Source organism: Oncorhynchus clarkii, chromosome 16, assembly GCF_045791955.1.
Source record: "Oncorhynchus clarkii lewisi isolate Uvic-CL-2024 chromosome 16, UVic_Ocla_1.0, whole genome shotgun sequence".
Lineage (NCBI taxonomy): Eukaryota > Metazoa > Chordata > Actinopteri > Salmoniformes > Salmonidae > Oncorhynchus > Oncorhynchus clarkii.
The window spans coordinates 45,686,313-45,712,776 of NC_092162.1; the positions used below are offsets into that span (position 1 = coordinate 45,686,313).

At 43.1% G+C, this 26,464-nt stretch overlaps 2 protein-coding genes across 3 annotated transcripts in view; both read left to right on the top strand.

The window, feature by feature from the left end:
* Nucleotides 1–63: 63 nt before the first annotated feature.
* Nucleotides 64–10,018, top strand: LOC139368584 (matrix remodeling-associated protein 8-like). The gene is made up of 10 exons (XM_071107631.1): nucleotides 64–335; nucleotides 3,601–3,627; nucleotides 3,833–4,138; nucleotides 4,240–4,341; nucleotides 4,447–4,929; nucleotides 7,783–7,947; nucleotides 8,128–8,158; nucleotides 8,285–8,367; nucleotides 8,526–8,579; nucleotides 8,948–10,018. Exons 1-10 carry the CDS (start codon nucleotides 317–319, stop codon nucleotides 8,971–8,973), a joined length of 1,296 nt encoding a protein of 431 aa, XP_070963732.1. The 5' UTR covers nucleotides 64–316; the 3' UTR covers nucleotides 8,974–10,018.
* An 812-nt stretch (nucleotides 10,019–10,830) lies between these two features.
* Nucleotides 10,831–26,464, top strand: part of LOC139368585 (segment polarity protein dishevelled homolog DVL-1-like) — a 50,869-nt gene continuing 35,235 nt past the window's right edge. For both annotated transcript variants that reach the window (XM_071107634.1, XM_071107633.1), the window contains exons 1-3: nucleotides 10,831–11,267; nucleotides 19,792–19,861; nucleotides 23,716–23,837. In XM_071107634.1, coding sequence (XP_070963735.1) covers nucleotides 11,098–11,267; nucleotides 19,792–19,861; nucleotides 23,716–23,837 — 362 coding nt within the window. In that variant the 5' untranslated portion in view covers nucleotides 10,831–11,097. The remainder of the gene's footprint in view (nucleotides 11,268–19,791; nucleotides 19,862–23,715; nucleotides 23,838–26,464) is intronic.

The window sequence follows — 26,464 nt, forward strand, 5'->3', positions numbered from 1 at the left end:
ACAATATTCTGGTGTCATGTGATATTAGGTCAGAAGAAGTGGTCACTTTCAAAGATGCCAATGTGAAGCAGGAGACGAGAAGATGCAGTCGGTCTGTTTTCTCTGTCGCAGTGCCAGGAGGTGTAGGGTTTCACAGGCACGTGTAGGAGGGGCATACCCTGCTGGTCTAGACTCTGGAGAAGTCTAGTTTTGTTGTTGACGCACTTTCTTCAGGTGTTGCTTTCTTCTGTCCATTGATGCACACACATCACCGTGTTGCAGCCTACCATCTTTTCTCCCAGCTTTCGAGGCGAGGTTGGACAAGACAGACAAAGACATGTTGCTGCTGTTTCTGAGTAAGTTCCAATTTTTGTTTTTACTATAACGGAACAAAAGCTTCAATGTTTGTCGACCCTGCGCCAAAATGATAACGTTAGTCGACCCTGCATCAATGCAGTCAATGCAGATTCATTTAAACGTATTTAGCATGAGTATAGTATTTATCCTGATACCTAGTAACTTTACCCTGCCTTTAGGTACAGACAATGTCTACCTCAAATACCTTGTACCCCTGCATCAATGATCTGTTAAATGTACTCTGTATATCACAAAATTCTTATGTAAAATAGGTAAAGAAGAATGGACAATCATGTCTGCCTCGGGTATTTGGTGGCGGTTGGGTGCTTTTCTTATGGGTTCACTCCAATGTGTTTTGAGTTAACTGCGGTCAGAGTGGGAGAGTCAGCACAATCCCTGTAGCCTGTCATTATATGTGCCAGTAAATGAGGGAGAGTCTCACCATAAGTGGGCTGGAGTTACTCAAGATACAGGGATTACCACTTAAACTCAATTTAGGGCCTTAGACAATGTTATTCAATATAGGAGGCTATCAAAATGTAGAGTCACCAATTTTCATGAATTCTTACTTAAAAATTGTAATTATAATGACAATGTTCATTGAATGATTTACCAATATCGTGGTCTTTGCAGAAGTTGGTAGGAAGGAAACCAATTTATTCTGCTTATCAAGTGTCCATGCATGCCCTAGGCTAGAGGCAAACTGCGATTTACAGGAATGGACAGGAAATACCCTCTTGATAGGGACGGTTTACAGATTCAGATATTGACTGATTCCAGCCTCGGCATAATGTCAACAAAATGATGCTTATCTGGCAGGATGTGCCTTCTAGAGCAAAGAGTGTCTCTGAATTAACCCTTGTGTATATAGCTGAATCTGCAGCTTGGTTGAAGTATTACTGAGCTGTGCTGTGTGCTCCTCAAACTACAGTGTCATTGGGGGAGAATTCTTTTTTTACAAACTGTCTTTCTGTTTGTGCAACTAAACTATGTATTACCCTCCTGAGCAAAATAATACAGCATGTACATGTTTTTTTTACTTAAATCATTTTTCCACATTCAGTAATGTGTGTCATTGCTGTAGCGATTCACCTTCAGATGTAAGTTATTGTGAAAGTGTCAGTCATTTAACATGGCAATTCAGTAGCAGGTAGTTAAATCTTTAAGTGTTGGTCTCTGGTGCAGACATACAAAACTAAGGAGACATTTACAGGGTATGATTATTATATATATTTTTCTGTCCACAGAATTGTTAATGTCCTTCAGTGCTGCTCATACCACAGTTCTCCAGCATGGTGGCACACATATAACCAACCTTGGACTTACGCTTGAGCTCATGGACTCGCATAAACATGTTGATACTAGAGATGAGACGTTGCCTCGTCTAGATGGTTATATCATAAGAAACATCAGCACCTCAAGTTCAATGACTTCACCAAACAAGAAAGTCATTTTAATCGTAGGAGAACCTTTGAAAGAAATGTTATTTCAATGCCCCTAGAGACCAGCAACTAATCACATAGGGAGTAAGTTTACTGACCGTAAATAAGTAAAAAACACAGTTGATGTGAAACTATGGCAGGACTGTATTAGAATGCATCAGAGGAGATGAGCAAGCATTTCCTGTTAGTCTACACCAGTTGTATTTGGAGCATGTGGCATTTTACAGTTTAGTCAGTAAGCAGACACTCTTATCCAGAGCAATTTACAGGAGCAATTAGGGTTAAGTGCCTTGCTTAAGGGCAAATTGGCAGATTTTTCACCTTGTGGCTCGGTGATTCGAAACAGCGACCTTTCGGTTACTGGCCCAACGCTCTTAAAACACCTTTTCAATTTTCACCTAAAATGACATACCCAAATCTACCTGCCTGTAGCTCAGGACTTGAAGCAAGGATATGCGTATTATTGATACCATTTGAAAGGAAACATTTTGAAGTTTGTGGAAATGTTAAATGAATGTAGGAAAATAACACATTAGATCTGGTAAAAGATAATACAAAGAAAAAAACATGTTTTATTTTTGTATTTTTTTTGTACCATCTTTGAAATGCAAGAGAGAGGCCATAATGTATTATAAAAGACCAGGCGCAATTTATATTTTGGCCAGTAGATGGCAGCAGTGTACGCGGAAAGTTTTAGACCTATCCAATAAACCATTGCATTTCTGTTAAAAGTGTTGTTTCAAGACTGCCCAAATGTGCCTAATTGGTTTATTAATACATTTTCAAGTTCATAACTGTGCACTCTCCTCAAACAATAGCATGGTATTCTTTCACTGTAATAGCTACTGTTTAATTGGACAGTGCAGTTAGATTAACAAGAATTGAAGCTTTCTGCCAATATCAGATACGTCTATGTCCTGGGAAATGTTCTTGTTACTTACAACCTCATGCTAATCACATTAGCCTACATTAGTTCAACCATCCCGCAGGGGACCTACCGATCCTGTAGAGGTTTTTAACCACTTGATTTGACGAGTCTCCCTGAGTCATATCACTTTTCCTCATGTGAGGGGATTCTGTCAGATCAGCAGATGAACAAAACACCTGGTATCTACTGTCTCTGCAAAACACATAACTAACCCTTAAAAACAGCATAGGCCTACTCAAAACTCTAATAACTTGACTTTCCATTTTTATGGTGTTAATTTAAACAAAACATAAGCCTGCCTGCTAAACCTCTAGGATTGATCGAGAATGGCTCCCCTAACATTGGTGTATGAAATACAATAGGCATCTATGATCTAAGTAATGGTCACCCAGTTGTAGCGCTGGGCTGTGGCAGTAGGCACTGGCTGGCTGTGTTTACCCCCAGGACTTTGGCCTTGACAGTTTTTAGCAGGGGAATGAATAGAGCCTCTGTGTTGCTGCCTGGGCTGTATGCTTCTCTCTGCAGCTGGCCCTTAGGTAAACAGCAGATGTAATAGCGCCTAGTGAAAATCTGGGTTTGAAATAGCAGACCTGCTACGGGAATGCCTTCAGTCCCAAAAGGCGAAACATTGAAATATAGAGAAGTGTATATACTTCTCCCTGTCTCATTCTTGCCCCTTCTTGTTGTTTTTCTCTTGACCTATTTTCTGACTCTTCCTCCACCCAGTTGTCTCATTGAAGCAGCTGTTAGACCAGCCAGCCTTAACTACTGTATAAGCTATCCGTTCACAACAGCGCAGTGACCACAACTCTGTGGTCAGCTCAGGTCCAACCCTGCCAGATGGATAGTTATGGTTCCTATGATGACAATGGCATTTTCTGTTATTTGTTTCAGGTTCTGCTGTCTTCTTCATGCCCAGTGGTAAGTCCCCATAACATGCAACCTTGAGTGTTTTACACATATCCACAACATTTATGCCTCTATTTGCTGTTTACATTTAGTATAAGTGTGTGTTTTTTAGGGTTATGTTTTTTTTTTTCCATGATCTTGTTGAGAAATATTTTAATTTTGTGTGTTTTTTTCCTGTTGCAAAATGTACAAATAAGTCCTGTGTGTGTTGCATTAGCATGGGGCCAGAGCAGCAGCAGTCTAGGTGTGGTGGTGGAGGCCCGCAACATCACCCTCCCAGCCGGGACCCTGGCGGTACTGCCCTGCAACAGCCCCCGCATGGTGTGGACCCGGGACCGCCTGAAGGACCGCCAGAGGGTGGTCCACTGGGACCTGGTCCGGAGCATACCAGAGTACTCTGTGGAGAGGATACTGGACATGTCCCCCGGGGTCAAAGAGAGAGTCTACAATGGGTTCAACAAGGGCCGCATAACCATCCCCAAAACCGCCTTCACTGACGGGAACTTCTCCCTCGTCATCAACAGTGAGTTGGGCCCGTGGTATACTGTATGCTCATGACTGTACAGAATATTACACTCATTTATGTTACTCAAGAAAATGTCATTGGAATGTGTGTTATGCCAGATGTGGGAGCAGCTGACCGAGGTGTTTATAGTTGTAACCTGCACCACCACTACTGCCAGCTGCACCAATCCATCAAGATACAACTCAACACCACCAAGTCAGGTGACTATCCACAATAGGTATCTGAATCATGATGATTTGAATAGTCTTCCATACAGTATCTATTATGCTTAAATCAAAAACGCTATTCACCCTGTTCCATCTCAGCCCGTAAGGAGAAACGGTACTGGGACGGGGACAAGACAGTGTTTGTGGTGTTGCTGGGGAGCTCGGTGGTGTTGCCGTGTGTGAATCGGCGGCCCCTGTGGACGGAGGGCCAGCAGGAGGACCAGCAGCAGGTAGCCCACTGGGACTGGCAGCCCCCTGGGGTGAGACCTGATTTGGCTGACCGCCTGGTGGACCTGTACGCTTCCGGAGAGCGCAGACAGTATGGACCGCTCTTCCCTGTGGATAAGATGAGTGTTTCTGAGGATGCCTTCTCTGTAGGGGACTTCTCTCTGACCATCTCTAACCTGCAGCCCATCGACAAGGGCCTGTACTCCTGCCACCTGCACCACCACTACTGTGGCCTGCACGAGAGACGCATCTTCAGACTCATGGTGGGGCCTCCACTCCCCTCGCCTCCTCTGGTCCTCACTGCAGCTCCTGCTGTCCCCGCTGTCCCCCACGCACTCCCCAATGACGACCCAAGTAAGACACTCGGCATATCCCTTTCTCTTAGGGTTTATTCTCTGATTGGAAGTGTGAACCATTTTTCAACTTCATTAGAACATGGCGGGTATAGTTAGAATAAAGCCCTTTCTCCTTTCTTTTCAACTAGAAATCATTCTATCTTCTCTCTATATTCTCGTTCACATTTTCCCTGAGCTTTGTTTTCCCTAATCTGATTGGTGTTTGTGTCTGCCTGTCTTTACAGCAGCCTGTGTCTAACTGTTCCTGGGGTATATTTATGGGTCATATTTATAGGCATTTTTGGCCAGTTATGTCAGTGCATCGTTGTGCCAGATCTCTTCTCAAACCTTTTCTCTGTCTGCACAAGAGGAAGGGGGAGAGAAAGAGGGAATGAAGGAGTGGGCGAAAGAGGCAACAAAAACAAAAGAAAACAGATGGAGAAAAAAATAATGAAAGAATGCATTTGGCCGCAGATGAGCTGACAGCGAGGGGGAGAGAGCGAGAGAGCCCTGGAGTGTTGAGAAAGGGGAGAGGATTTTGTTTGGGGAATCTGACTGTTGGCTGCAGGCAGCCTGTCTGAAAGGCCACTATAATTGGCCAAAACGGAAGTGCTCTCATTTTCATTGGAGACCTTTTTAATTTTTCTGTAGTTGAGCAAATGGCTTAGTTTTACAGGAGGAGCCATTATAGCTCAACAGGGGCAGTCAAGCCAGACTCCAGGGGAAGGAGGGCGCATGGTGAGGCTTTGCAACTGGTGAATTGGGATTTCTGTTCGTCTCTAAGTTTCATTATCTCTCTACAGTAACCTGTCTACAGAGTCTCTCTCCATCACTAGTCTGATTCTCTCCTTCTCCCTGGCCTCTGGTTGGGGCGTGTTTATCAGCAAAAGGAGGAAATGTGCTACATCTGTTCAACACCTGGACCAGCTGGGACATGAAAGGGGAACAGTGGGGGAGGTGTTGGCAAGGGTTGGTTCAGTGTTAGATGTGGATCCTCCTTTGTCCTTTTAAGATGGGTTGATCCATTTAACAGCATTGTAAAGTATGCAGGGAAGAAATTCACGTGGATCAATGCAGACATATCTTGAGTTCTTTGATTTTTACTTTTTGACTTCATCTTTCTTCTACTTAGTGGTGCTTTTTCCCTTGTTAAGTCCAGCCAACTCTTATCCCCGTCCTCTGCAATTGCAGCAGCCATTATCCCACTTTTTTATTACACTGTAATCATTTATGGCAAGCTAAAGTAGAGCTCGGTGTTGATGTGAGCGCCAGAACCTGGATAATTCAGCCAAAACAATTAGAATAGAAAATAACCAGAAATGCAGACCTGGTCGGATTCCTTCAGCTCATTGACTTGCTAATTAACCACAGTCTTTCAACAAGACTAAAACCACTGCACGGCACATGTCACATTGTGTTTTCTGCGTGTAAGTTCTTGTCTGATCTGTCAGGGGAATGGAAACAGGCAACAGCTGAGATACGGAGAGAGAACTGAGGCAAGACTAATTGTTCTCCAGGGATAGTTGACCTTGACCATGACACTGCAGTTTCATGCATATTAACAACATTCAAAACAGACAAGAGATAATTAGCAACTCTGATGCCACTTGGGAAGTGTTGAATTAGATTAATTCAATACAATTTGTTCTGTAAGACTGGTGCAGTTTGCAAGATCCACCCAGGGATGGTATCTGTCCTCCGCTCATTTCTTATTTAAAGCCTGCCTCAAGCTAATACCTATCCTCAGGCTAGTTTAATCAGTCATGATGTGTCATAACATACAGACCAGTCAAAAGTTTGGACCCACCTACTTATTCAAGGTTTTTTTTTCTTTATTTTCACTATTTTCTATATAGTTTTGACGTCTTCACTATTATTCTACTATGACACACATGGAATCATGTAGTAACCAAAAAAGTGTTAAACAAATCAAAATATATTTTAAATTTGAGATTCTTCAAAGTGGCCACCCTCTGCCTTGATGACAGCTTTGCAGACGCTTGGCATTCTCTCAGCCAGTTATTTTGCTTAATTAATTGTCTGAAACCTGGCAGAAGTGGTGTTTGTGTTGCACAGAGCATGACTGTGAGGTGAGTGTTGTCAAATGTCTGCTTACACTGACCAGTCAGACTGGTGGAGTTTCAGGGACAGAGAGGCAGCAACAGCTAGGGTTCATTCTTTATACTTTGCAAAACATTGTCTGTGTTTATGAGAAAAGGTAAATATCTGGAAAACTAATTTGGACAGGCTGACCGCACATAACAGAATTCCTCCCCTCGGTCCTTCCTTTGCTCCCTCTCCTTTTTCTTAGTTAATCGGTATTTCTCTTTTTAAGGTATGCAAGTCATTACAGGTCAACTCTTCCTTTACTCACGGTCTCTGAAAGAAATTAAAACCAGCCTAAAAATAGTGGCACAACTGTTTTTCAATGATGCAGAAAAAACATGTAATTGTCGTTCAAAATGCAATATCAATGGAAAACACTGAGAGTACAAATCATTATGAACACCTGCTTTTTCAATGACAGACTGACTGGGTGAAATCTATGATCCCATTATTGATTGTCACCTGTTAAATTTGCTTCAATCAGCGTAGATGAAGGGGAGGAGACTGATGAAAGAAGGATTTTTAAGCCTTGAGACAAGTTGGGGGGGGGGGGGGGGGGCGCAGCTCAATATTAGGAAGGTGTTCTTAATGTCTTATACACTCAGTTCAAATTAAACCACATGTATTGGTTATATACGATCATTAATTTCACTCAACATGGATAAAACAAAAACGTGACTAATGTTCCACCACCAGCCTGTGTTTATAACACAATGAGTTTTCATAGCAGACCAGTGAACCCACAGTGTTGTCCTCACACCTTCAGGCCACAACGTGGTTGAACTTGAGAGGCCACGAGTCGTCAACGTCATCCTCCCTGAGCACCGAGGGCACTTCTTCCAGCAGCTGGGTTACATCCTGGCTACCTTCTTCCTCCTAGCCTTCCTCATCACAATCGTCACTGTGCTTACCCGACGACGCAGAAAGAGAGGTAGTGTGTGTGGGTCTCTCTACTGTATGTCTCTCTGCATGTCTCTTTATCACACACAGACACACTTTGAATGTGCTTCAATTTACACATGTCCTTGATTTAATATTTAAATCACTTGAGTGGCTGTGTGATTTTGTGACCTGTAAATGGTGTGTTAAAGGTGTGTAAATCTTGTTTCAGGGCTGGAGTATGACCTGCAAAGATCTAAACGGTGAGAACCGATTTAGTAAGGTGGTCAGCGGTCACACTTGATAATGAGAATATTACTCATTTTAAGGAGGACCTGAACTCGCTGAATTTTTATGACTAACCACTTCCCTCTCTTACTGGTAAACAGGAGGGGTCATGTGACTGGCCATGAGGACATTGCATTGGACGCCACAGAGCTGAAGGTCTGCAACCAGGAACACCTGAATTCAGGTAAGGCTCCCATGCTGCCTGTAGGCCCTACCTCATATAGACTAGAGAGTTTGAACAGGGCGACTGGTATCAATAATGGCTGTTGCTGCACAGAGCTCATACCGTATATCATGACATGTCAAATTGAATGACCAACCCTTTTGCATTTCTATCCTTAGATTACAAAAACAACTTACTGAAAGAGAGAGATATGTCCAAAGACCGCAATAAAGGTAAATGTATGTGACATTATGGGTTCCAAACTACAATTTCATGTTCCATTCCCACATTATGGGTTCCAAACCACAATTTCATGTTCCATTCCCACATTATGGGTTCCAAACCACAATTTCATGTTCCATTCCCACATTATGGGTTCCAAACCACAATTTCATGTTCCATTCCCACATTATGGGTTCCAAACCACAATTTCATGTTCCATTCCCACATTATGGGTTCCAAACCACAATTTCATGTTCCATTCCCACATTATGGGTTCCAAACCACAATTTCATGCCTAATTGAATGGCTTTCTTTTTTGCTAATGTCACTTCTCATTTCTTTCCTATTATTCTCTTCCCTCCTCCATATCTCTCTCTAGAAATGGATGGAAAGTTGTGGAAGTGAGACAGAAATAACTGATATGCTGCTGGCTGGTCCAGGGCAGACGTACAGGATAAGGAAGTAAACGATTATAATGGTGGAATTCAAAGCGGAGGACAGGAGGGGGGGGGCTTTCTCTTTCTATAGACACCCCCTTACCAAACTCTTACCAAAACATTTCTATTGCTGCGCCAGTTAACGTTTTTTTTGTTTTATATTTTCATACTGGTAAAGTCTGTATTCTGATCTGCTGTGATTTTAACATGTGTCTTTAATTTTGTATTACACAGATATTTGATGTCAAGTATTTTATAGAACAATAACACCGTGTACTGTACAACCTTCCTTTTTGTATGTAACAAAACACTTTCTGTCACTGTATTCCTTTAATTCACCCTTCAAACTTTTCATTTTCAGAATGCATGGTGTCTTTTTAATGTGTGTGGGAGAACTGTGTGATTTCATAGCTCATAACGCATTGAGTAAGTTTATAAAAAAATATTTCCACAAACCTTGCTGTAATTGACTGTTAACACATTACATTAAGCCAACGTATCCTTTCTGTAAAGAGTCATAAGTAGTTTATAGCCAGGCTTTTAATTATTCCTTGGTAGATTGCTTATAAAGGAGTAATAAGACGTTATCCTTACCAAGTCCATTTGTGATTGACGATCATGGACCACAAAGAAGGCTATACATGTAATGGAACTCAGGAAAACAAGCCTTGAACAGAATCCATATGTGTTTTTTAGGAATGTGTGTTAGGATATGTACGTTTGCCTGTGAGTGATTGTCTATTTGTGTAATGCAGGCTTGCAGTACACTGTAAAGTTTGGAGCTGTCAAGTTGACAAGCCAACGAATCTTGCAATCTGGGTTATTAGGATTCGTGTAGAAACGGGAACGAAGAGGACTAAGTTTGTGGAAGACGTCATATTTTTCAATGACTGTAATTGGATAAAGGGGTCCTGACACTTTCAGTTTGGAAGCTTTACTTACAAGCAAGTTATCTGTGCAGTAGCATGCTGGTTCATTATCTTCACTCTAATAAATATTAATTTAAAAAACAATACTGGGTTGACCATTATTTAATAAGTGTATTACAATGGGTACATTGTGCTACTGTTGTATGAATAGGAAGAACATCTAAAGCCAAACCCATTGCTTTAAATCAATGGTTAAATAAGATTTTCTTGAAGAGAGAGCTTAACAAGAAAAATTGAAATGAACCTTATTCAAGAAAATAACGTTTGTCATTAATGGTCAAGAGTATTTGCTGGTAGAGGTTAGAAACCACCATTCATTCCATAGCTTTCAAGCAGTTGCTGTAGATAGACGCTGCTGCCACTGTACAGCAGCACAAGACTACCACCTACTGACGGATTGGACGGAAAGGTGATCAAGAAAATCTGTACACCTTGATGATAATATTGACAATTATCATAATTATTGTAATGAATTAGTAATTATTACATCGATTATTACATTGATTTACAGTGATATCGGGTATTGGATATATTGTATCAAGGTTGTAATACTTAGATGACTGTAAAGAAGGCTAATAATAACGACGATAATGATTTAATATATTTAGATATATCTAATTTTAGTAATCAATATAATTATCAATATTATCAACAGTTAAAACTATTACTGAAAATCAACACCAAAGGTTTACTGAATAAAATGTGTTCTCCAAACCCTTCTTTCTTTATGGTGCAGACTGCAGTACTATCTGTGACTAGTACCGTATAATGGAGAACATTAGCAGTCTAGCCTAAACACACCACTAGATGACAGCAATGTCTAACGAATTACTGGAAAAAAATGGAAATATTCCCAACTCGATATCGCAAGGATGTGGACCGTCCCTTCCTGTTTTAGTACCGAGAGAGCCACCGTACCGAGACACATTGGAGCTGGAATACAGTCACTTAGAACTCGATTATGTCTAGATTTCTACTTAATTTATCAAAGACAAGGTTATTTATTTTCCAGCGTGAGGTCTACAGTTATATTTATTCATGCTGTCACGGTAGCATTTCGTCTTAGACGGATAGATAGACAGATCGCCTCATAAACCTATTTATTATTGCACTGCCAACCCTTGTTCCTTTCCTGTGTCAATGATTGTCCTACCCTCACTCTCATGGCGGAGACTAAAATAATATATCACATTGACGAGGAGGAGACTCCTTATCTAGTGAAATTACCCGTTTCTCCTGAGAAAGTCACTTTAGCGGATTTTAAAAATGTCCTTAACAATCGTCCGGTCAATAGCTACAAATTCTTTTTCAAATCCATGGACCAGGATTTTGGGTAAGTAGCCACCATGAAAGCGTCCAATTTCTTCGCCGTGTATGTTGTAGTCTTGTTTTTGTTTTTTTAATCATAGAAGTAAACATGTAGCCCAGCCCTGGTTGGTTACACTGACAAACATGTGTCCAATTTCACAACAAAGGTTGCAACATTGTAACATTCGCGCAGGACTGTGCGGTGTCTAATCTGCTGTTTGGCACCTGTTCGGTCATTGTATCCAATGCGCAATATAATAGATCCTCATTTGAAGTTCGGACCCGTCACACCAATATCCCATGATGACACTTAACATGATCCGCTTATATTGTTGTCGATGTTGGTTGTGAGGTTACTGTAGCCTGGACGTTTATAAGGCTGCGCTGTGTGGTCATCATCATGTAATAAGCATATCTAACATGATATGCTACGTTGACAAAGCCTCCACATGTTCGCTGTTTGGCACTAGCTCGGGGTCGAATCCAAATGAATTATTGCCAGACAGGTTTCTCTTGTGTGTTTATGACTTTGGAGCACGTATGTGAATAGGGAATAAAGAGAGAGAAGAACAGAAAAAGTAGAATGGAGATTGATGCCGATAATGGCCACATAGCCTAACTGTAGCCAATCATGATTTTCAGGAGACAGCCATCAAACGTGACTGCGTGACTCTATGATGACAACTTTGACATATATATGTCTTGTTAATCTTACTTAATGTAATAAAATAGGCTATTACATTTCATCTGATGCGTCAAATAAGCTTCTTAAATATTCCAATTGACTGAATGGTCACAGTAGGGATCATGTATCCCTCTCATGGCCCTCTGTCTTACAGGCACGCGCACGAACACACACACACACACACACAAACACATCGTTTACATACAAAGGTAATACTCTCCGATGCTAGGCAGAAGGTGAATCAAGCGAACATGGAAAACACAACGCGTCATATGCTCGTCGTACATGTTACAACGAATGGGTTAAACATCACCTCGTTGATTTAAAAGCTTACTCTTCGTTGTTTGGATTTGACCATTTTTGTCATTTCGCCATGGGACTGTAGGCCGCAAATCAGCTGAAAATGCTCTGAGTAGAAACATGGCTGCCCGGTAGAAGAGCACCCCCTGAAAGAGGCGAGTGTCGTGGACTGACGGCCTGCCTTAATCGTCTAATGTAGCGCAAGAATTTGCCTGACATACCTCACGTAAATGTGCCGAACAACCTTGCTAACACTAATACTCTATTTAATAAGTAACGCGCGTTGTAATTGCCCATGTCACTGCTTTTATAGTTATGCCTATTGTCCTGTGAATGGACAGTGTACAGTGGACTATTTTGGCCAGCGATAGCAATATAACTTTTTTCTTTGTGACCTGGTGGCATGTCATCAGACATTTAATGAATTATCACTGTCATCAAATAGGTTGGTATATGACTGACTGACTGACTGATTAGATTTTGAATAGAGATGTTTTTATTATAACCTATGGTCTATTCACAGATTTCTTTATTTATTGTAGAGGGGATATACCCTCTTTTTTTCTCAAACGGTATTTACTAGTATTAGTTCAGAATTAATACAGGAAACGTTCATGAGTAATTCATCATACATGCTAAATATAAGAATGAATGATTGTAGTTAGACCCATGTTTTTATTATAAGTAGTACATCCTCTCAACCTTTTCTTTGCGCTCATTATTATGTTGTCGTCACTCAGTCTTTCTGCGCAGACTGATACTCCCCCAGCCATACAGGCCTATAGAGATGGTAAACGTTTCTTGTTAATAGAAGGTGTTTGACCTCTCGCCCTGCGCCCCACGCCCCCCCCCCCCACCCCCTGCTCCCATACATTCAGACAACATGGACACCTCCAATAATAGGAGGTCAGAGGTCCACTTGTTATAGAGTCCTCCTTGGAGGATGACATATTTGTGTCAATGTCTGTTTCTCCTCTGACAAGCTCACACCATCACAAGCATGTTGCCAAGCACCACACACGCAGGCAGGCACACACACACACACACACACACTCACAAAGTCATAGTTCTATAGAAGCCCTAACTCTCCATCTGGTGTGAATATGATTGTACTGTCCTTATTTGGATTGAGTCATCACAGTGAGTCATCATATTGACTGTTGTATTAGCTGGTGACTTTGTGCTGAATGCAGTCAGCTGCTATCCAGTAGCTAGTAAGGTACACTTAATTCCTTTTACCAATAGGTTATTGTGCTACTGGACTATTGTTCCAGTAATTCTGCTATTGAAGATGTTTAGAGACGATTGGCGAGCCCAGCTGTTTTTAGTACCAGGTTATCACAAACATCAAAAGATGAAACCCACACACAGAGAGACAGGCAGTCCTTTGTCTAACACACACAGGCTAGAAACGTCACTAGCTCGGACATTTCCCACAGCAGGCAGCACGACCTTGTGAGGGAACTGGTTTTTACTGGTGGCAGGTTAGTTAGTTGGGTCTATACTGTGGCCTCAGCAGGGCCTTCTGTCCTGTCCCTATCCCTCCAGTCTGTCCTAGTGCAGGACTGGGGCAGACTGCTCCATGGGGCCCCAGGAGAGATGATCCACCACCTGATTAGGAAAGCAAACACAACATGTTTGCTCTAAAGAGTTAAAGTTAGGGTTAGGGGTTGTTGAACACGCTACAGTGTACAGTGTTTAAGGCCTATTCAATCATTCACAAGAGCTGGTGCTATGTGTCTTGTCATGTCAATCAACAAATTCGATCTATTGGTACCTGTACTAGGATATCATTGTTAGATTGTTTCACACACTGAACATCACATGTGAAAGTGAAATCCTTGAGTAGGCAGTGTTGTGCTGGCTGTACAACTGGCACAGTACGGAAACAACACATGTACCACATAGACTGCATAGGTTGCCTTTAGACACTAATTGGTCTTTTGACCAATCCGATCAGGTCAGATAAAGATCTGATGTTATGGGTCAAAAGACCAATATGTGGAGAAAAAAAATCAGAATTGAGCTACCTATATAAACGCAGCCAGAGAGTTGCAGACAGGTACTGTATGGCTGTTAGAGAAACTAGCTGGGGACTTATAAGACTCCTGTAGAGGGGAAACACATGGAATCCCTTGCAGTTATAGACAGTGTTTGATTTGTAAATGTTCAGTCAGTGCAAGGTATTACCTAGTAGACCCCCTGTTGTGAAGGGGAGGAAGACAATGTTTTATTTCATTGTAATGAAATATTCCTTATGTGCTAATGATATCAGGATTAGTGAATGTGCATCACATCATTTTTTTAATGAATTGTTTGCCCAGAAAATGAATTAAGTCCATCTGTGTATGATTATGCATAGATTGTTTAGCTTATATCTCTTGACGTATTGTGTGTCTGTAATTAGCAGTTAAAGCATAGATTTGTGTAGCATAGAATTTCAATCTGGGTTGCTGTTGAGTTTTTATACCACAACCGCCTGGTAAAATACGACATTATACTGTAATGTTGTTCCACCACACAAATTAGTAGTGATTTGTATTTTTCCAGCAAATTCACAGTAAATTCAACCCATGTAGTAAAATAGCCTTACAGTCTCAGTATCACTTGATAGCTTTGATGTTGATAATATGCTGTTTTGCCATGGCAACGGTTGAGATGATTGTTTGAGACCTCAGTAAAATCTTTGTCATAGAGGCTCTCTGACGCTAATGATATAAGGCAAGGACGTCAGTGCTCTTGGTATGATGAATACTCTGCTGGTTCTGCACATGCTCTACTCATTTACATCACTTAGAATATTCATGTTGTTATTATTACTGTACAGTAACTTGGATTCGTTTGAGAACCTGAAGTTTCAGGAAGAGGAGGGAGGGTTGAGGAACTGATCCTCTTCAATTATTAAAGACATTTTCATCCTCATTTGATTCACACATATTTTGTGTACTCTGACTGTTATGGTGAGTGAAAGCCTTGGACTATGGACCAGTGTACAGCCGGCTGGTTGGTCGCCCCTCCTGACCCTGTGCTGTTGGTCCAGACTATAACCAGCCTTCTGGTTGGTCCAGACTATAACCAGCCTTCTGGTTGGTCGCCCCTCCTGACCCTGTGCTGTTGGCCCAGACTATAACCAGCCGGCTGGTTAGTCACCCCTCCTGACCCTGTGCTGTTGGCCCAGACCATAACCAGCCGGCTGGTTGGTCGCCCCTCCTGACCCTGTGCTGTTGGCCCAGACTATAACCAGCCGGCTGGTTGGTCGCCCCTCCTGACCCTGTGCTGTTGGCCCAGACTATAACTAGCCGGCTGGTTGGTCGCCCCTCCTGACCCTGTGCTGTTGGCCCAGACTATAACCAGCCTTCTGGTTGGTCGCCCCTCCTGACCCTGTGCTGTTGGCCCAGACTATAACCAGCCGGCTGGTTAGTCACCCCACCTGACCCTGTGCTGTTGGCCCAGACTCTAACCAGCCTTCTGGTTGGTCGCCCCTCCTGACCCTGTGCTGTTGGCCCAGACTATAACCAGCCGGCTGGTTAGTCACCCCACCTGACCCTGTGCTGTTGGCCCAGACTCTAACCAGCCGGCTGGTTGGTCGCCCCTCCTGACCCTGTGCTGTTGGCCCAGACTATAACCAGCCGGCTGGTTAGTCACCCCACCTGACCCTGTGCTGTTGGCCCAGACTATAACCAGCCTTCTGGTTGGTCGCCCCTCCTGACCCTGTGCTGTTGGCCCAGACTATAACCAGCCGGCTGGTTGGTCGCCCCTCCTGACCCTGTGCTGTTGGCCCAGACTATAACCAGCCTTCTGGTTGGTCGCCCCTCCTGACCCTGTGCTGTTGGCCCAGACTATAACCAGCCTTCTGGTTGGTCGCCCCTCCTGACCCTGTGCTGTTGGCCCAGACTCTAACCAGCCGGCTGGTTGGTCGCCCCTCCTGACCCTGTGCTGTTGGCCCAGACTATAACCAGCCGGCTGATTGGTCGCCCCTCCTGACCCTGTGCTGTTGGCTCAGACTATAACCAGCCGGCTGGTTGGTCGCCCCTCCTGACCCTGTGCTATTGGCCCAGACTATAACCAGCCGGCTGGTTGGTCGCCCCTCCTGACCCTGTGCTGTTGGCCCAGACTATAACCAGCCGGCTGGTTGGTCGCCCCTCCTGACCCTGTGCTGCTGGCCCAGACTATAACCAGCCGTCTGGTTGGTCGCCCCTCCTGACCCTGTGCTGTTGGCCCAGACTATAACCAGCTGGCTGGTAGGTCGCCCCTCCTGACCCTGTGCTGTTGGCCCAGACTATAACCAGCCGTCTGGTTGGTCGCCCCTCCTGACCCTGTGCTGTTGGCCCAGACTATAACCAGCCTTCTGGTTGGTCGCCCCTCCTGACCCTGTGCTGTTGGCTCAGACTATAACTAGCCGGCTGGTTGGTCGCCCCTCCTGACCCTGTGCTGTTGGCCCAGACTATAACCAGCCTTCTGGTTGGTCGCCCCTCCTGACCCTGTGCTGTTGGCTCAGACTATAACCAGCCGGCTGGTTGGTCGCCCTTCCTGACCCTGTGCTGTTGGCCCAGACTATAACCAGCCTTCTGGTTGGTCGCCCCTCCTGACCCTGTGCTGTTGGCCCAGACTATAACCAGCCTTCTGGTTGGTCGCCCTTCCTGACCCTGTGCTGTTGGCCCAGACTATAACCAGCCTTCTGGTTGGTCGCCCTTCCTGACCCTGTGCTGTTGGCCCAGACTATAACCAGCCTTCTGGTTGGTCGCCCTTCCTGACCCTGTGCTGTTGGCCCAGACTATAACCAGCCGGCTGGTTGGTCGCCCTTCCTGACCCTGTGCTGTTGGCTCAGACTATAACTAGCTTTCCTCCTGTCCTGGATATAAATAAACAACTCTAATCCCTACAACACACACAAACGCGCACACAGACACACACACACAGCTGGCCCACCACTAGAATATGTAGCAATCTCCCTGTAAATCCCTGACTCGTTTAAGCTGCCGGATTTGAGAAGTGAGAGTTGTGAGGACGGAATAACCAAGAGTCTGACACCCTTTTTAAACGCAGCCCTCCTCTGTGTGTGTGTCACCTCATGAGACAGCTTCTGGATGTATTTAGGCATTGGGGAACTCGGTGTGGCATATTCTGCTGCTGAAATCTGTTTGAATATGAAAGTATGCATGAAGAAAGGTCATGGTTTACAGAGACACATCATTTTGTTTGCTTTGGACGTGTGTCTGGATTCCTTTGGTTTTAATGATTTTAACAGAAAGTGTGTGTGAGAGAGAGAGAGAGAGAGAGACAGAAAGAGAGAGAGAGAGAGAGACAGAAAGAGAGAGAGAGAGAGAGAGAGAGAGACAGAAAGAGAGAGAGAGAGAGAGAGAAAGCCATAGAGAGAGAAAGAGAGAGATGATTCATGTTATAGGTATCCTATTTGATCAACTTAAATCACAAAAGCAGGATACTTGACCATTAATCGATCAATATGTTGTTGTTAAATTTGGAACAGGTTTCAATTAGCACTCACTTCTAACAATATATAAGAGGCCCATTGTTTGTATTGACCGCTCCCACATCCTCCCAAGTTACCTTCAGTTGGTCATGTGGCTCTGCAGCGAGGATGCAAACACTTCCTACCTAATGATGTGAATCACACCCCCTCTTCCTCTCTGTGGTGGAACAGAACAGGCCACACACACAGAAGCATTCTCTCTCTGTGTTAGTCAGTTCCAGCCACAAGACTAGGTTATCTCTCTCTTCCACTCCCATAATACAGTATAATACAACCACAGCAGCACACACAGCCACTCGCTGTCGTCATGTGAGTAGGAACTCCTGGAAACGTGAAGGGGGAACAACTGTAAATCAATAGAGCTGCAGTTTCGGAGAAACCCCGTGTAAAAGTCTTCATCAGAGTCTTTGTTGCTTTTCTTTGAAGTAGTGTCTTTGTCCTGTTCATGTTCCAGGACTCTCTGGGAGACAGTGAGATGTTGTTGGGTGAACTATACTGGTTAGATAAAGATAAACTGAACTGATCTTTTCAGAATTCACACCTATATTGGCTAATCCCACCTCTAAAATAGGCATAACTGCAGCCCTATAGTCCAGGATATAGACTGTGTGTCTATGTCTTTGTGTGTATCCCAGGCCTCCAGACCAGGCCTGCTCTGAGTCTGTAGTCTGTACTCTGTGACAGTAGCCCAGCAGGTGTGGCTGGTTAATTCTAAACGCTGTCCCAGGGGTTAGAGGGTAACTAGGAGGTATTTTTGTGGGATATTTACGATCTGAGATGTACACACTGAAGTAGACTCACACTCAATCCCTCTATCCCCTGGGTGGAGAGGTAGGGTATATCCTATTTGGAATGTGGATATATTATGACGATAATGTATACTGAAAAAAACATGAGCGCAATATGTAAAGTGTTGGTCCCATGTTTCATGAGCTGAAATAAAAGATCCCAGAAATGTTCCATACGCACAAAAAGCTTATTTCTCTAAAATGTTGTCCACATCCCTGTTATTGAGCATTTCTCCTTTGCCAAGATAATCCATCCACCTGACAGGTGTTGCATATCAAGAAGCTGATTAAACAGCACAATCATTACACAGGTGCACCTTGTGCTGGTGAATATAGAAGGACACTCTGAAACGTGCAGTTTTGTCACACAACACAATGCCACAGATCTCTCATGTTTTGAGGGAGCGTGCATTTGGCATGCTGACTGCAGCAATGTCCACCAGAGCTGTTGCCAGAGAATTGAATGTTCATTTCTCTACCATAAGCCGCCTCCAAAGTCGTTTTTAGAGAATTTGGCAGTACGTCCAACCGGCCTCACAACCGCAGACCATGTGTAACCACGGCAGCCCAGGACCTCCAAATCCGGCTTCTTTACCTGCGGGATCGTCTGAGACCAGCCACCCGGACAGCTGAAGAAACTGATGAGTATTTCTGTCTAATAAAGCCCTTTTGTGGGGAAAAACTCATTCTGATTGACTGGGCCACCCACGGCTGCGTCGTGAAATCCATAGATTAGGGCGTAAAGAATTTATTTCAATTGACTGATTTCCTTATATGAAATGTAAGTCAGTAAAATCGTTGAAATTGTTGCATGTTGCGTTTCTATTTTTGATCGGTATATATTGTGCGCAAGATAAATACAAATTCAATGTATTTCCCCAATGCCCAGACCTGTCACATATACACACCAGCACAATGCACATGCCGTTGAGCGGAGTGCTTGTCCATGTTTCTGCACCATTATCATGTTTTTGTGCTTAGTCAGGGCTAGCAGATCACTTGTGGAGGATGAGACTCAACATCTGCATTCAATAGACTAAGTCAACCGTAACATGGTGGTGAAGCTCGTTATGGTCAGAAAGTGGAAATTCAACTTATTAAGCATGAATCGCTCGCGATATGCTTTAGCTGTGCATTGCAGGCTAGTGGAGATGATTCCTGGGTGTTAGGCTAACAGCTGTGTGCCAAGTGTTGACTCATTGTCTCTCTTTCTCTCTCTCTCTCTCTCTGTGTGTATGCGTTTGCGTGTGTGCGTTGCACGTGTGTTTGTCTGTCCGTTCCACAGGGTTGTCAAAGAGGAGATTTCCGATGACAACGCCAAGTTGCCCTGCTTCAACGGGAGAGTGGTGTCCTGGGTAAGTGAGATGGATGGCGCCCCCCACGTCGTTTCCACCTGTCCCGTAGCCCCCACTCCTGTTGCTCTCCTCTCCGCCTCGCTGCGGCTCGCTGGCTCCACGTGTAGATAAACATACATGTAGTCTAACGCCCCGTATAGTGCATCTACCTAGAGAGATCACACTGTCACGCCTCCACTGTACAGCACTCAAGACTCTACAGCAGAGAGGGGGGGATACACTCGTTGAGCTTCTATGCTATGCGCCTTATACAGGTGTGAGCTCAGCCAATGGGAGATGAACCAAGGCATGGTTGCACAACGACATCACACCTGACCAGGCTTGACAGTTTTACTAGCAATATTATACAGTATCGACAGTTAACAATGATTTACATTGCATCTTATCACACGGCTAACATAGCTGACATGATACCATACACAGGTTTAGGTATAGTTGTACATGGTGCTAGGAGCAGTGATGCATTACATTGTCAGATTGCGGTTTTACATACACTTCCTGTGGATTATATGTCGATGAGAGAATACTTGCATGCTGTGATGAGAGAATACTTGCATGCTGTGATGAGAGAATACTTGCATGCTGTGATGAGAGAATACTTGCATGCTGTGATGAGAGAATACTTGCATGCTGTGATGAGAGAATACTTCCATACTTCCATACCAAGTCAACTGTAACACAGCACAGTGGTAAAACAAGAAGAGTAGGGTAAGAACGCTCAGAAACAATTGTGAGACCTTTTTTAAGGAAGTCGGACAATCCTAAAATATAACAGGTAGATGAAAAGTAAAGTATTGCAAATTTCTAATAGAGATTTTGATAAAAGGCTGTATTTTACATGAGGTTTTGCCGGTGTCTTAAACACGTCCCTGGGTTATTAGGTTCTCCTTCTGGCATGTTCCTTTAACACTCATTATTATGGTTCACATGAAAGCGGAGCAGCTGTATCTATGGATTTGCAAAAGGTCATCAACGTAAACTTTTGTTTTGAGGATGAAATTTCAGGTCTATGTCATCATGGTAACCAATTTTAAACTGAGACAAACCTTATATAAAATATGTTTAATTTTGACCTTTGAAACAACTTCAGATTTTCAAGTTGTATCCACTGTCAGAAAAAAAACAATAGGCTGGGCAGGACCTTTAGTTGGTCTCCCATCCAGAGTAAGTCGAAGTTAAAGAATATGACAAAATGAAATCAAACTTGATTTAAAGTGCATTTAAAGTTTGATTTGATTTGATTTTGTCCTATTCTTTAACTTAGATTTTTGGTTGAGATGGAGATATGAGTCCAACATATTTATTATTGAAATCAACCATTAGCTTGAAACCCATAGGCCTGTATGCATGGTCTATTATAAGTTGAATCCTGGGCTGAATTTTAACAATAGCTGTTGATGACTTCACAAATGTTATATTGGCCTAAATAGTATCATTGATAATATTAGACTTCTAAGGCATGGCTATGTTTCATTTGCTCTGTTAAAACTTCCCTCGGAAAGACTTTGATAGCAGCACTGAATCTATTTAGTTAGTAAGTGAAGATCTCGCAATAATCATCCTCAAGATGATGGTAGTGGTCAGTGACAAAAATCATCCTCAAGATGATGGTAGTGGTCAGTGACAATAATCATCCTCAAGATGATGGTAGTGGTCAGTGACAATAATCATCCTCAAGATGATGGTAGTGGTCAGTGACAATAATCATCCTCAAGATGATGGTAGTGGTCAGTGACAAAAATCATCCTCAAGATGATGGTAGTGGTCAGTGACAATAATCATCCTCAAGATGATGGTAGTGGTCAGTGACAATAATCATCCTCAAGATTATGGTCGTGGTCAGTGACAAAAATCATCCTCAAGATGATGGTAGTGGTCAGTGACAAAAATCAAATCCAACATATCAATTATTCATTTGTAGACACACTGGATATTGAATTGTGTTTGGTTGTTAACACAACCAAATATCAACATTTGAAGGAGATGTACTGTATCTTCTGCTTGGATAGTTCCATCTGTGTCACTGACTTATATTAGTCTGGCTTTAATTCCAGTTTGTCTACAATTGAATAATTCATATGTTTGATTCACGTCTCCATCTTAACTAAAAATCAAAGTTAAAGAATAGGACTCAATCAAATCAAAGCTCATTTTAAATGCACTTTAAATACATTTTGGTTTGATTTAGTCCTATTCGTTAACTTCGATTTTTGGTTGAGATGGAGACGTGAATCCAACCTATCAATTATTCATTTTTAGACAAACTGGACTAAGTCTGTGCCTAGAAGATACTCCTTGAAATGTTCATATTTGGTTGTGTCGACAACCAAACACGATTCAATATCACTTTTGCAATGCAGAAATAATAACCTATTGTCGACAAGTTAAGAAGTTATATATTGGATTCATGTCTCTAACTAAACCCAGAATAAAAGTTAAAGAATAGGATTAAGCCAGTGGCTCAGCTGAAATGACCCAAGCATTAGATGCATTTCCTTTAAATTGAAATGGTGCATGTTCAAGATATCATGCAAAGGTCGCAGGTCTGTGGAGATCTTGCTTTAATATCTGCACAGAATCTCCGGCAGCATTGGTCACTTGCACTATGTACTTTTAATGTAATCTCAACTGCAATCCAGGTCATTTGGTTGTGCTATTAGATGAAGAACAGTGATAACACATGTCACTTGTTATCTGATATCGTTTTCTCATTTGAACTTTGTTGTGCTTTAAATGGTTGAAAGCGCAGTGATAAAACATTTAACATGACAACTAAACCAAAAAAGAACAGTATATTTTCTAGTGTTTTATTTTTATTCACACCAAATACAAACATACACACATACGAACAACAACTTACAGACCGACACAAACAACGACTACATCTCCATGTTTTCCATTGGATTTTGGTTGTGCTTTTAGTTGCTTGCAAGCATAGTGATAAGTTGAAATGTCATTGATCAGCGTCTCAACCAAATTTTACCCAATTATCCACGTTGAAATGGCATGGTGTGCCCAGTAGGGCATTTCTCTCTTATGTCGCTCAGATAACTCTCTTAACTATGTATGTTTGTGTGGATTTGTCTCTGTGCCTGGATCTGTCTCTGTGCCTGGATCTGTCTCTGTGCCTGGATCTGTCTCTGTGCCTGGATCTGTCTCTGTGCCTGGATCTGTCTCTGTGCCTGGATCTGTCTCTGTGCCTGGATCTGTCTCTGTGCCTGGATCTGTCTCTGTTCCTGGATCTGTCTCTGTGCCTGGATCTGTCTCTGTGCCTGGATCTGTCTCTGTGCCTGGATCTGTCTCTGTGCCTGGATCTGTCTCTGTGCCTGGATCTGTCTCTGTGCCTGGATCTGTCTCTGTGCCTGGATCTGTCTCTGTGCCTGGATCTGTCTCTGTGCCTGGATCTGTCTCTGTTCCTGGATCTGTCTCTGTGCCTAGATCTGTCTCTGTGCCTGGATCTGTCTCTGTGCCTGGATCTGTCTCTGTGCCTGGATCTGTCTCTGTTCCTGGATCTGTCTCTGTTCCTGGATCTGTCTCTGTTCCTGGATCTGTCTCTGTGCCTGGATCTGTTCCTGGATCTGTCTCTGTTCCTGGATCTGTCTCTGCATGTCTTATGTATGTTTCTATATCTGTTTTTGTGACTGAATATGTATGTTCCTCTCTTTGTCTGTTTTGTATCTCTTTCTCAAACCTCGATTTCCAGCGTTCACTACAAGACTTGGGAACTATAGCAACACATGAATGCTCTTTTTCAGTCTGTCTCTTTTTCTGTGCATCTCTATGTCTTAATTGGTCTCTGGTATTTTGTCTCTGACTCACAATCTCTCTCTCTCTCTCTCTCTCTGTCTCTGCAGCTGGTCCTGGCAGAGAGCTCCCACTCTGATGGGGGGTCCCAGTGTACAGAGAGCCACCCAGAGCTGCCACTCCCCCTGGAGAGGACAGGGGGCATCGGTGACTCCCGCCCACCCTCATTCCAGTGAGTACACTGATCTGGCTGCGTCTGTGTCCTACTGCACATAAACACCATGCACACATCATTACACACACAAGTGCACACAAATACACACACACACACACACACACCATGTGCACCATGTGACCTTTCTAACTCACCACAAGCCATATGCTAATCAGAATCTGGAGAGCTCATCACAGAGATTCAACCCACACGGGGGCCGAGACGAACGCATACGGGAGGTGGAGGTTTGTGTGTTTGTGCGTTCTTCTGTGTGTGTAGGTGTGTATGTGTGCCAAGGTTCACGCTAGCTAACTCTCACTTACTGCTCACCAATGAAGTGGCTGCCCACCCATCTGTGTGGCAACACGCTAGTCTGCTCATCTATGTAGCTAGCTAAGAGTCGTCATGGTGAATATGCACCCAGAGCGACGGCAGAAATAGCTATGATAGATAGGGTAAACATCTTCAGGGAGAGACTGCTGCTATTCAATGTTTCCCATCGTGTAGAGCCACTAAAAGCACCCATCCAGACCCATACTGCAGTTCATCGTTAATAAAGAGATATGAGGACAGACAATGTGTGGCGTGATTACATAGCTGGGTTAAACGCTTAGAAGCCAGACCCTGTTTCTCAAAGCTTGTTTGACCCGAATGCAAGCACTAGACTTTGACTTCAAACAGACTGATTACAGATTCTCACTGCATTTGTTAAAGGAAGGCCCCAAAGCTAAATGTAGCAGGACAGGCTGTGGGCCTGTGGGCTGGAGCTGTTACCATTATATTACAGCAGTGTTTTAGCTACTGCAGGAGTCTGTATTGAGAGCATGCAATCTGTCATGTTTCAGTATCTCTTTATCCGCTGTTTGACATCGTGGCTCTTTCTTGTCCTCTGCGGGCTGCTGGTCGCTGCTGCTTGGCTGTCAGCCTGCCTGATGATTTTATTCTTCAAGCCTCTGCTCTTCCTGCTGCATCTACTGCCACCTTGTGGTCAAACATAGACATGTCGGCTGTCAGCTCCCTCACCACCACACTGCTGTCAGTTTAAGGGCTTTATTTAAGGGTTTATTAGTATGGGAAACATATATTCTACATTGCCAAAGCAAGTGAAATACAAAATGAACAAAATTGAAATAAACACTAAAATGACATATTATGTATATATACAGTGTTGTAATGATGTGCAAGTAGTTCAAGTAGAAAAGGGAAAATAAATAAACATGAATATAGGTTGTATTTACAATGGTGTTTGTTCTTCACTGGTTGCCATTTTCTTGTGGCAACAAGTCACACATCTTGCTGCTGTGATTGTACACTGTGGTATACAGGAGTTTATCAAAATTAGATTTATTTTAGAATTCTTTGTGGGTCTGTGTAATCTGAAGGAAATATTTGTCTCTAATATGGTTATACATTTTGCAGGAGATTAGGAAGTGCAGCTCAGTTTCTTCTCTTGAGAGCCAGGTCTGCCTTCAGTGGCCTTTCTCAATAGCACAGTTATGCTCACTGAGTCTGTACATAGTCAAAGATGTTCTTAATTTTGGGTCAGTCACAGTGATCAGGTATTCTGCCACTGTGTACTCTCTGTTTAGGGCCAAATAGCATTCTAGTTTGCTCTGTTTTTTTGTAAATTCTTTCCAATGTGTCAAGTAATTATATTTTTGTTTTCTCATGATTTGGTTTGGTCTAATAGTGTTGCTGTCCTGGGGCTCTGTGGGGTCTGTTTGTGTTTGTGAACAGAGCCCCAGGACCAGCTTGCTTAGGGGGCTCATATCCAGGTTAATTTCTTTGCAGGTGATGGCTTTGTTATGGAAGGTTTTGGAATCGCTTCCTTTTAGGTGGTTGTAGAATTTAACTGCTATTTTCTGGATTTTTATAATTTGCGGGTATCAGCCTAATTCAGCTCTGCTGCATTCAATATTTTGTGTTTTACGTTGTACGCAGAGGATATTTTTGCAGAATTCTGCATGCAGAGTCTCAATTTGGTGTTTGTACCATTTTTGTGAATTCTTGGTTGGGGAGTGGACCCCAGACCTCACAACCATAAAGGGCAATGGGTTCTATAACTGATTCAAGTATTTTTAGCCAGATTCTAACTGGTATGTCAAATTTGATGTTCCTTTTGATGGCATAGAAGGCCCTTCTTGCCTTGTCTCTCAGATCGTTCACAGCTTTGTGGAAGTTACCTGTGGCGCTGATGTTTAGGCCGAGGTATGTATAGTTTTTTGTGTCCTCTAGGGCAACGGTGTCTAGATGGAATTTGTATTCGTGGTCCTGGCAACTAGACCCTTTTTGGAACACCATTATTTTTGTCTTACTGGGATTTACTGTCAGGGCCCAGGTCTTACAGAATCTGTGCAGAAAATCTAGGTGCTACTGTAGGCCCTCGTTGGTTGGGGACAGAAGCACCAGATCATTAGCAAACTGTAGACATTTGACTTCAGATTCTAGTAGGGTGAGGCTGGGTGCTGCAGACTGTTCTAGTGCCCTCACAAATTCGTTGATGTATATGTTGAAGAGGGTGGGGCTTACGCTGCATCCCTGTCTCACCCCCCGGCCTTGTGGTATGAAATGTGTGTGTTGTTTGCCAATTTCAACCACACACTTGTTGTTTGTGTACGTGGATTTTATAATGTCGTATGTTTTTC

What these genes read in the sequence shown, in the direction of transcription:
- LOC139368584 (XM_071107631.1), top strand. An exon ending in ACTCAACACCACCAAGTCAG is followed by an intron (nt 4,342 to 4,446) that starts GTGACTATCCAC and finishes GTTCCATCTCAG; the next exon opens with CCCGTAAGGAGAAACGGTAC. An exon ending in GTCCAAAGACCGCAATAAAG is followed by an intron (nt 8,580 to 8,947) that starts GTAAATGTATGT and finishes ATCTCTCTCTAG; the next exon opens with AAATGGATGGAAAGTTGTGG.